The 12,216-nt window shown below is 38.3% G+C and overlaps 1 protein-coding gene across 12 annotated transcripts in view; it reads left to right on the forward strand.

Annotated features, from left to right (window-relative positions):
- Nucleotides 1-12,216, forward strand: part of MAGI2 (membrane associated guanylate kinase, WW and PDZ domain containing 2) — a 1,410,398-nt gene that overhangs the window by 807,888 nt on the left and 590,294 nt on the right. For all 12 annotated transcript variants that reach the window (XM_084787254.1, XM_084787259.1, XM_084787258.1 and 9 more), the window contains one exon: nt 4,997-5,116. In XM_084787254.1, coding sequence (XP_084643380.1) covers nt 4,997-5,116 — 120 coding nt within the window. The remainder of the gene's footprint in view (nt 1-4,996; nt 5,117-12,216) is intronic.

Here is a 12,216-nt window from a genome sequence, read left to right on the forward strand (position 1 = left end):
TTATATCACATGCATTTATAATATTGCTTAGCACATTGTAACTGTTCAGTATGACACCATGGATTCATAAAAATGAAAGGGCTGTAGAAAGTCAACTCTACTTCTCAGGATAACAATGAGGCTATAGTCCTTGTCAAGTGTGCACTACGTGTCAGATGCTATCCTAACTACCTTGTAGGAATTGTTTAATTTGCTTCACACATTAGTTTACAGAATTGCTACTTATGTCCCATTGCATACATAAGAATTCCTGACTTCAAAAGATAAAGGGCGACATTTCAAGTAATACTGATATGAAACAGCAGGGTCCTCAGGTTAATTCACAGCTTACACTGTCATCTACAATTACATACAACTTAAAGGTACTTCTTTTTCCTCTAAGCCAAAAAGTCTTTCTAGTGGTGTAGATTAAAGAGAAGAAAAATAGGTATTTATTTCAGTAAAAAAATAGTTTATTTCCTTTTTCTTTCCTTAATTTATTATTATTATTATTGTGATGATGATGATGATGATGATGATGATGGTGATGATGATGATGATGATGGTGGTGGTAGTGATGGTGATGGTGATTGTTTTTTAAAGGAAGGGTTCACTGTATAGACCTAGCTGGCTACTGACCTGCAGTTTCCTGTGTAGACCAGGCTGACCTCAAGCCCATAGACTTGACTATGTCTCCTGAGTCTTGTGATTAAAATTGCCTGCTGCCACACCTGGCCAGAAAATTATTAAATTATATCTTTTTACATGTCCCATGAAAGCAATTTCATGATTTAAAAGAAGAAGGACCCTACAGCTCGGTACCCGCTGAGAGTCACCTTGATAGGTTCTGCTTGAGCACTGTCTGATGCAGAAACCTTCAGTGTTTTCTCATCTCTGTGTTTCTGGCCGCCTCCTTTGTCCAGAGAATGAGTTAGGCAGTTAGGAAGGAGGAAGATGCTGTAGGGACGCGGGCATTCACGAGTCCAGGAAGGCAGCGCGTGCCTCAGAGAGGACAGAAAGGATGAGCCTGAGCAGCGACGCGACATGGAGCTTACCAAAGAGTTGAGGGTGGGATGAAAGAGAGAAGAGGACTAGAAAGAGGCTGCGGGAAAAAGCTTCTAGCTGGCAGGACTGAAAGAATGACGATGAGCATCTAAGCAGAAGAGGATGCAGAGGGCTGTTTTCACCATGAGCTGTTCCTGAAATGCTGTCAAGTTTGCCTCCTGTGTAGGTGGAATAAAGACATTTTCTGACACGTAAAGTCGCAGAATGTGGCTTTCATGCTACCCTTGACAGGAAGTAAGCTTCTGAATGATCAGGTCTGCCAACGTGAGGGTGGAGTCCACAAAGCTAGTCATGACATCTGGGAGACAGGTGCTGCTGCACACGACAGAGGCTGCTGGCAGCTGTGGGAGCTCTGGCCGTGTCCAGATGGGAGCGGCTTGAAAGCTCCAGGAGCAATGGCTTGATTAAAAGAAATTTGATGAAAACTAAATATAGTTTCACATTTTAAGAAGGAATTTATCTAACAAAGAGGGAATTCATCAATTGAATTGATGATTCACCTATGTAAACCTTGAAATTAAAACGTTACTTCTAGAGTAATCAAAAATTACATGAAAAAAAAAAGGTAATCAAGGTTGAGATGGAAAAAGATTTACATAATATAAAATGCTTCCATTAGACAGTGATCCAAATACAAGTTTTTTTTTTTATTGAAAGTAAAGAAAGGAGGAAGAAGAAAGTAGGATGTGGTGGTTGTGAGTGGGCAAAATATAATGAGATGTTCATTTTAATTAGTGACAAATCAAGACATAATGACAGAAACTCAATAAGCAACCTAAATCACTAAGAGATTTGGAAGCAAAGCAAAATAGGAGTACATTTGACTTTTAGTAACAAAAAGTTGTTTGTGTGTGTGTGTCTGTGTGTGTGTGCATGTATGTGTGTCTGTGTGTTTGTGAGTGTGTCTGTGTGTCTCTGGTGTATGTTGTGTTCATGTGCATATACGTGTGTGGGATGGGGTGTAGTAGATATCTACTACATTAAAAGAAACCTAATTAAGTTGCTTGAAATAAAAAAATACACGTAACCTCAATTTCTGAAAAACATTAAAATTTAAAACTAAGCAAAAGAGAACGTTCTCATCTAAGGTAGAAACAATTGCAATCAAATGTTAATTTTGAAAGGGGGAGATGAACTATGGATCATAATACAGGCAAAGAGCATCAAGCTTGTGAGGATTTTTACTTAAATCATCCCCTGCTTCATCAAGAAAGTTTCTTGTGTCTTCTGCTGAAGAACAAGCAGCTGAGTCTTGGGAAGTGGAGGGACTGCGCCAGAACTTTAGGAAGGTGCGTATGAAGAATCCCGGTATGGGTAGAACCAAGCAGATAATAAAGAATTGAAATCTGCAAAGTTCTTGTGCTTGGTTTTATGCAGCCGGCCCCATCCATGAATGGGCTAAGTGTCTTACCACACAGTAGGAAAATGGCAAAGGTTCACTGAACAATGGAAAAGATTCCAGCTTGTGCCCATACCTTAGTGGATAGGAAGGCCATCGAAGGGACTTGGGGAAGACGTAGGAGAAAAGAGAGATCAGGGAACTGGAGGTCATCGCTAAAGAAAAATAGAGCCGAGAGGAGGCGAAAGACGGATGTTTCAGTCAATGCTGCGCTTTGAGGACTGTAGTAGAACCTCCTTGAGGGACAGCGAGGCTGTGCAGTTCCCAGGCAGGGCCAGCATCCAGCAGCAGGGTGGTCCTGAAGCATCACGGTGCCACCCAGTGTGGAGATGGGAAACACTCGGTGAACCAAGATGGGCACAGCCACGCAGCAGCTGTACTAGACTTGGTCACCCTGGGTTTGGCCGGAAACACCATCTCCTCCGCTTCCACTGTGCTGGGAATGTATTTCCCGTGCAGCAGGCACTGCATTAATCAAAGCATGTGACTTCTGAAACATGGAAATAAATTAGTAGGGAAAATTGAATCTTTGTTATGCGATTTTGCTTAATGATTAGAGTGTGCTCTAAATAAACAGAAAAACAAATTGATTGCCAAAAACTCTTTTAATGCCTTTTTAATTCATAAGGGTTAAGCACATAAAAGTCACGATATTAAAAGTTAAAGTTCTCATAGAAACATTAATTTGACAACAAATTATGCATATTAGGTGTGGGAGGCTTATATTTTATAGCATAAAAGCGACAGGAAATACTGCACGAGGTGGTTTAATTAAATTACATAAAATAACAAATTCAGGAGCAAGTCTTCAGGAGTGGTTTTAAAAAACATGTTTGCCACCCCTAAAGAAGGGTTGTAAAACCTAACGATAAAAAATAATGCATTTCAACTTTTAACATTCTAATATGAATTATTTTTGCATGAAATCAATTTTATGGGATCTACGTTATATATTTTGATATTAATTTATAACCGTCTCTTGCAGTTCAGATTTTATCCTATTAGACCCAAAAAAACCACAAGCAACTGTCTACTTTCATGACAAAGTTAATAAAGATTTAAAGTTCAAAGAGTAAAAATAAAGTGAACATAAAATGTTTTTTTTTTCTGTAATGTAAAACCATATATAGAAAATTTAGTTATGAAGATGCCTGCTAATGGACCATCTTTTCTGCATTTTACTCTGTGTGTTACTTTGTATCTATTTGGTTTTGTGCATTATGTAAGTTTCAATCTAACCATGAAAAATACTATAGGTGGATAATAGCGAAATAAAAGGGAAGGAGTTTGGGCAGTGGTGGCTTTATTCTCTCTTGCGCGTGCTGTCCTTAGTGATCTAGACTTCAGGCCTTAGTGATCTAGACTTCAGGCCTTAGTGATCTAGACTTCAGGCCTTAGTGATCTAGACTTCAGGCCTTAGTGATCTAGACTCCAGGCCTTAGTGATCTAGACTCCAGGCCTTAGCGATCTAGACTCCAGGCCTTAGTGATCTAGACTTCAGGCCTTAGTGATCTAGACTTCAGGCCTTAGTGATCTAGACTTCAGGCCTTAGTGATCTAGACTTCAGGCCTTAGTGATCTAGACTTCAGGCCTTAGTGATCTAGACTTCAGGCCTTAGTGATCTAGACTTCAGGCCTTAGTGATCTAGACTTCAGGCCTTAGTGATCTAGACTTCAGGCCCGGAAGGCTGTCTTCCCCCCAAAGCACCTGGCTGTCTCATCCATTTGACCACATGTAGCTTCTTTCCCCTCTGCAAGGGATATAGTGAGCAAGACTATCGCCCAACACGGTAACCCTGGGGAAAATGCCACTGCCCAGTCAGAACTAGAGACAGAAATAAAGGACGCACACAGGGCATGTAAGGAAGATAGTGACAAGTCCCGCCTATTAGCTTAGATGTCATATTACAGCCATGATAGTTACCAGTGTAACCTTAATTATCAGTCAGTTCCAATTACTACTGAATGTGAAGGTTTTGTACAGATGTCCTGACCCTTTAGATTTAATATGTAAATGTGTATTATTTTGGTGCAAAATTAACAAACACCATCTGAAGCCATTAGCCCCCAAGGGGAGCACTTCGGAAGAAAACAAAGATAAATTGACGTCTACTTAAAATTCTACTTTCTGATATATTTTTATGTCTCAGGACCGCAGCCCGTAGAACAACAGAAGGCCATTCATGGGGACAAAGTATGTGCATTCCTGAGCATGTGGCCTCCCGGCCACTACTCAACCCACCTCTTCAGAAAGGGCACAGTGGCCTGCACTTTTCACTGAACAAAGTCTATTCAGCCACATTCCATAGCAATGAACTCTATATAAGCCTCGTGAGAAAAATGCTTTGTCCATATACTTTCATCTTTGCCCTGGTTTTTTCCCCCACCCCCTGCCCTCCCCTGTTGTCAAACAAACAGAAGGGCACATGCAAACTGCCAACCCCACAGGATATACAAACACGCATTAGTGAATATTCAAAAGCATGGTGCTATTTCTACAGTTCAGCCACATGACACTTAAACGGTCTCTTTTGTTTTATTTCCCCTTATTTAGGCACCACAAGGCCACATAAGGAGGGTGAGGTCCCTGGAGTGGACTACATTTTCATAACTGTTGAGGATTTTATGGAATTGGAGAAGAGTGGCGCCCTCCTAGAAAGTGGGACCTATGAAGGTAAGCACAGTACTTGGGTAAATGAAGTAGTTATAGTGTCACGTAACTTATCTTCTTGATTTGATTGAAGAGCATCAGGATATCAGGTCACAAATACACTGCTGATTTGGGTCTGAGGGCTTTAATAAAATAATTTCAGAGGCTTGCGGAGACATATCTGGACTAATTCTACTCTCACGTTTCGAAAGAAGTAAATATGCGTATATCAGCTTAGTGACATCGCTGATGGTCCCCTGAGGCTCAGCTGCTATCATCCAATAAAAAATGGTTTGGTGGCATCCCAAGGAGGTAGGGTAGAGTTCTAGGCTGTCACTGTTTATTTTGTTTTCTCATGTTACTGTAATTTAGAGGTCCTCCCTTGCCATGCAAAATCATGGAGGAAGGGAAGAGAGTGGAAGACAGAGGGAGGGAGGGTGAAAATAGGAGGATATGAGTGCGGCAGTAAAAATCAGGATATAATAGGAATAAATTATAAAAATTAAATTAAAAAAATTAAAATTATTTTAAAAATCGTGACATAGCAAGGTATGATCTGCAGGTTAATTCCTAATTCTACCGCAGTAACAAATCTCCATGTGTGCTTAAGTCAAGTATGAACAAAGAATAAAACCCAAGCATGAGTTCTAGAAAGATTTTTCACTACAAAGGACACTGAAACGTGAGGCAGAATGTCTTCAGATCTAAATCTGCCTCCATACCATCCCTCTGTGAAGGAGTCATATTGGTGAAACTTAACAGCTTTGTCTATATAAATGTTAATAATAGATTTGGAAAAAAAGGTTAATAGTATATTGATATGGTCATATTTGTACATGCATCTATGTGCATGTAGTTTATGTTTGATAAAAGCTTATGGCAGGGAAGGGCATGGTTGCCCACACCTGTAATCCTAGAACTCAAGAGGCAGAGGCAAATCTTTGTGAGTTCGAGTTCACCCTGGTCTATGAAGCAAGTCCGGGTCAGACAGGGCTACACAGAGGAAATCCTATCTTGAAAAACAAACAAACAAGTTTGTAATACATAGGACAATAATATTTTAAACTGACACAAAAGCAGAAATATCATTCATTCTTTATTGATACATGCTTAAAGTATATTTACATGCATTATTATTCAGTGTGGAGATGAAACTAATCTTACTGTGCTTCAGCTAATATTGGTCAATAATAACAGCAAAACTTGTAGTATGCACAAGACTGTTTAGTCCTTCTAACATCTGAATTCTACCAATTATCACTGAAGAAGCCAGGTTGCCATGGAATCAGTTTGGCTGTCTACTTCCTCCTTTACTTTCTTAGTGCAAAATCCTGTGGCATATGGTTGTTCAAAGCTCAGTATTGTGAAGTTGTTAGAGGTATAAAAAGCTCTTCCATTATTTAGCATTTTAAAAAACAATTTAGGTTGAAAAGTGTGCCTAAATGACAGTAGAGACCATTACTTATTGCTACATTTACAGGAAATAGATAAGAATATCTAGAAAACAATTCTATGCAATAGTCACAATAAATAGATAATAAAGATGGATTAAAGCATTTTGAATAGAGAAGATATTTTAATAATATAAAGTTGCTTCAAGACACTAATGTAAAATGTTTTCCAATAACTGGAAAATAATTATATCAAAAAAGTCAGAGAAAAATGAACAATGAATTATATAGAATACTTTCTTTTATTCTACTTGATAGTAAATAGGTTGTATGCATTATATTATCATTTTAATTACACAATAATTATATTTAATCATCTTATTTAATTATCACATTTATATAGTGAAGAACTGCAATCATAAAGGATCCTTCCAAGAGTGTGATGAATGATATGACTTTTCATCAATGACACAGACTATTTAGCTTGATTATATAGAAGACTATATGGTTCATGTTAAATTTCTGTTGTTCTTATGATCAAATAGATGCCATGAACTTTTACATCAGTATCTTAAAATCTACTTCAGATTATGTTTTAGGTCCCAAGTAAATCTTGAGAAAAATACACTGTAACTGTGCAAATATAACAAAGCTTTGGGAAAGGATAACTAATCCTAACTTTCATAGATGTCATTTCAGAACTGAGTAGAGTTAGAAGGTCTGGTCCAACTTGTTAATCATTCCAGAAATGCCATTGTATATAGAGCTGATTACTGAGCAGTAAGCTGGGTTTTCATATAGGATGTCTTCATAGGTATCCTTATCAGTGTGCGCTTACACAAAGAAACACAAATCTCCTTGGCTGGATGACATAAGTGCATAGTAGAAAACTAGAAAACATCCTCAAACCTAAGGGGTTTTAGTGTGTCTTCCAGCTCCAGGTTAGGAGAAAGTAAAAATCATCTTCAGTTGCATGTCTTCAGGCCTGGTCTAACCTAGAGCCTCTACTCACTGATCCTCATCAGTTGTTGGCGCTCTCAGAACATACAGAGGGAAATCCTGCGTTACTCAGCTAGCTCTGATCCTTGTCAGTTGTTGACGCTCTCAGAACATACAGAGGGAAATCCTGCGTTACTCACCTAGGCATGAAGGACCTTTTCTAGCTTAAGCTTTTACAATAGCAATTGCTTATATGATTTTAAGACTTCTTTAACAGAATTCCCATTTCTCTGCATCCTACTTCATCCCCTCTGCAGTCTCTGGGCTGCTGTCCCTTTTCTGTCTTGCTACACGCTCTTCTCTCTTCTCAGGTTCTGTAGAGCCCTTGGTCAGACAGGAAAAGCCATCTTCCGTATTTTGTGAGCACACGAAAGAAAGTACTGAGCTGTTCTCAGCATTAGGATCATAGACTTTTCTGCTGACTATGTGGGGTTTTCTTTAACAATGAAAAGTGCTTCCAAAATTCAGCCTGCAAACCTTCACTGCTTGGCCACTCATGATGTGGAAGAAAAATGGGTGCTCCTGTTAGCTTATGCAATACGCTGCATCTCTTGTCCTGAAGAAGAAGAGCTGCCTTCCCTTTTATTAGCAAGGATAAAAGAGATCCTTTATATACTGCCTGGTTTAGCTGCTTCTCGTTGAGAAAAGTGATTTCTCTTGTTTCTGTGAGCCTTTAGTCCTGCCACTTGATTTTACAACAGGAAATGCCCATTTGTAAACCTATTGTGAGAAAGAAGATGTAGTCATTCATTTAAGCAGTTTTCATGGACACTTTTAAATTTTTTTTCATTGTTAATTCTCGTTTAATCCTGGTAGATAGATACAACCCAAAAGGAACTTATTTTATTGATCGGACATCAAAAGGACTCTCTTAAATTACAGTTCTGTAATTTAAGACAACTTGGTCAAAGATCATGCTCTCAAGAATAATTCTGTTTCTTGAGGAAGACTAAAAGGAGGGTCTTAATATGCCTGGTTATCCTCAGCTATCCCACATGATGGTCAGCAGGTTTTTGAGTGATGCTTAAAGCCTCCATCCCATTTCTACCCACACCTACAGAGCAGTAGACTCCTGGTCCTGTAAGTTAGTGGCCTGGGAGAGTAGAATTAGGATGCTGTGGGGTGTTAGTGAAGGTCTCTTTTCCAAGGCTTGACTGACATGCTTCTTACTTTTCATAGTCACTAGGGTTCATGATTGATTTATTGTGCCAAGAAACCGCTAATAATACACTATTACTTAATAGAAGAAAAACCAGTCATGAGCCTTGTCATATAATGAAGACTGAAACTGAAGGACTGAAGGTATTGGCTTCCTATTGAACAGGTGCCAAGGAACACTTTGGATGCAGTTCACTTTCTTAGAATTAAATTTGCTTACAAGCAGGTGCGGTGTTACTGAGTGGGTTTCACACTGTAAACTCTACTGATCCTCTATTGGAGAAGCGCTCTGTGTTTTAGGAGACAGACAAAAGCTACAGGAGTAGCCTATAATCTCTTGGGAACTCTTCTATGACCAATACCTCGAAAAGAGGTTTCTTACTGTTTTGTTGTTATTTTGGTTTGTTGTTGTTGTTGTTGTTGTTGTTGTTTGGTTGTAGAGCTAGTCTATAATTCTTGGGAGAAAAATTATCACCCAACTGGGTGACAATGTTTACTTAAAAATACATTATATATGATAATGTTTCCTAATGGCTTTTCCAAACATAGTGTTATTTATCCCTCCTCGTTACCTGTTCTTTTATATTTCCCTCTCTCACTTCCCAGTGAAGTATCCTGTCTCTTGTTTTTCTCATTTTCCCCTCAATATCACCTGTGTCCTACTGTCCACTATTTAGACCTCCTAGTTGCCTTCTGCCCCTGCAGTACCTTTTTACTTTCCTAGTTACTCCAGTCATACTCTCCCATCTAAAGAGTTGGAGCTAGGATCCACAGATGAAAGAAAACACACGCCATTTTTTTTCCTGGTCTGCATTACCTCACTCAGTATAATACTTGTAGTTGCATCCATGTATCTATAGAAGCCTATGCTTTGGTAACGGATCAAGAGCTGAACTATGACGCAGGACTCTGAGTCAGTGACTCTTGCTCCATATTCTTCTTCCAGTTGTCCAAGATATTATTTCCACAGTTCCACTCATCAATCTTGTCGGTTAGCTCCGTCAGCCGGCGTTCTAATGTCACGCTAACGATCCGTTCCTCTCCTGAGCTTTGCCTAGACTGCTTTCACTTAGCTCACACACTGAGACCATCTTGTCCTTTCCAGAGCAATCTTTTCCATGGTATCATCACTGTTCCAATTTTCTTTTTCTTTTTTTTTTTCAAGTACAGCCAAGAAATTTTAAATCTGTACAATAGATTACTGATCATAAAGTTAAATGCTTCCTTTAAATGCACATCAGCCCATTTGCAAAACTACCTGTAATAGTTTGGAATTAGCGATAGGTTCATATAACTGAACTCTTGCTCCCTCTGTGGTCACACTGGGGCGTTAAGGTACCTGTGGTAGGTAGAGCCTTGTTAGAGGAAATGTTAACACTAAGAGGTGAGCTTTAAGGCTAGACTTTTCTCCCTCTCCCTTCTCTCTCTCTCTCTCTCTCTCTCTCTCTCTCTCTCTCTCTCTCTCTCTCTCTCTCTCTCTCTCTCTCCCACCCCCCCTACATGTGGAAGGAAATGTCATAATTCAGCTTCCTCCCTCTGCTTTGTCATGAGCCATGCCTTCCCTACTGCAAGCACTCTATCCCTCAGGAACCATAAGCTAACACAAACCTTTTCTTTCTGAAGTTGTTTTAGGTCATCATATTGTATTAAACAATAGAAAAGTAACTGCTACACTACCCTAATTTTTAAGAGAACCAAATAGCGCACAGCCGATTATTGGAGTACTGCCCCAAGTTAATTACAAATACAGTTTTACCTCCACTTTCATACTGTAGTTTCACCTAATCGTAGAAGTAATGCTACATGTGAATTTCAGTTTAAAAAGTCTTCTTTCTGAATCTTATAAAACATAAATATTAAATAGAAATAATTTTTAGGAATAGAATTCATATATAGTGAGAGAAGAATGAATAAACTTTATACAAATATGCTTTATTTTGCTGTCTAAAGTCAGAACCTGATTTTTTTTTTTTTTAAGCTTAACCTTGGAGTTTGCTATTGAAATTCTAAGTCTCTAATCTCAATCAAGATGGCATTTGGTGATACAGATAGTCAAAGAACACCATCACTGAAACCAGAGATAAGACTGAGAGAAGCTGTTTCCTCTGTCTGTTGAAGTTTCAATCTCCTGAAATGTAAATAACACCTCCTTCTCAGTGTTGGAAGTGGTGCTAAGGATTTTGTCATTCCAAGAGACCAAACTGAAGTAAAATGTTATTTTCCTTTTTGTCTTGTGGCCTGTTACAAAATGTCAGTTTTACAATATTCATAATAACGTTGATCACAGGGGCAGAGTTTTGGAGCTTGCTGACAAACTTTTTACATGTTCAAGTTTAACAGTGGTTGTTCTTTTGTTTTGTTTTGTTTTGTTTTATAATATTTTTGAGGGGGCAATAAACCTTTTGTGAATGATTCTGTGCCACAAATTTAAGGAACCCTGAACCTCTATCTACAAAGCTTACGTATTTTGTTTCAGTAGTAGGGGAAAAAACATTTAGTGAACTCTTTATCTCCCTTTGGGATCTTATGCCAGGTGGTTGGTTGGTTGGTTAGTTAGTTAGTTAGTTCATTAGTTAGTAAGTCGTTAGTTTTTGCTTTGGGGATGGGCAAGTAATTGAAATTTGGTCAACATTATTGAAAGAGATTACATGGTTTTTGCATGCTTCTTTCCTCCTAAATAATAAAGCTGAGCGTGGTATTGTGCAGAAAAAAAGGTAACAAAATTCTCTTACACTTTGACACTTGTAAGCTCAGAATTCTCCAAATTACTCAAGAAATTATTGACTGATTCGTTATCATTGTTTGGATTTAATAAATATTTAACTGACCTATTGAAGGTGGTGGAAATGAAATTAGTTTTTTTTTTTTTAAATATCACCTAAATGCTCACATCATTCAGTTTATTCCTGGTCCTCATGGCTTTCATTTAGCTGTAGCAGAAGTAAGCAGAAGCAGCCTTTGGGGAATACTTTGTCAAAAGTACCAAGATGGTTCTTTATGGACTCACTCTTTTGCTGTGGCACAATCTATAATAGCACCAGGTAAAATCTAGGGCTTAGAAACCATGATGTTCGCAGTTTAATTTATTTCCTCCATATTTTCAATCACGACGACGTTAAACTTTTTCATTTCTATCTGAAACAACTTGAGAATTACATAGAAAATTGTTATTGGGTCAAATTAAAAAATATGAGTTTAAGATGCATTTCTCACCACTGTGTTGATGAACAGAATCTATTGGCCTCTGTTGATTGAGTCACTATTTTCAAGCCCTCTAAGTTGTTTCCGTAAGTGGACAAAAATGGATAAAAGCTTTCATAACAAGTTAAGTATGTCATAATTTATATTTATGTATTTGCAGCTATGAATACATAGTACAATATTTTCACTGGATATGAGTCTCAAAAAGATTAAGTTCTCATTTTACAAGAAATACATCCCAAGAGCTTTGGTCAAATCAATGACAGCAATGTTTCATATGAGAACACACGTGTCTAAAGTGACCTCCTCAGGATGATGCTCAGTGTCTGTTGGATTGACACAGATGTTTGCTAAACAGAGGCTTTATTTAGTCAT

The sequence above is a fragment of the Acomys minous genome, assembly GCF_964271855.1.
Source record: "Acomys minous genome assembly, chromosome: 6".
NCBI lineage: Eukaryota > Metazoa > Chordata > Mammalia > Rodentia > Muridae > Acomys > Acomys minous.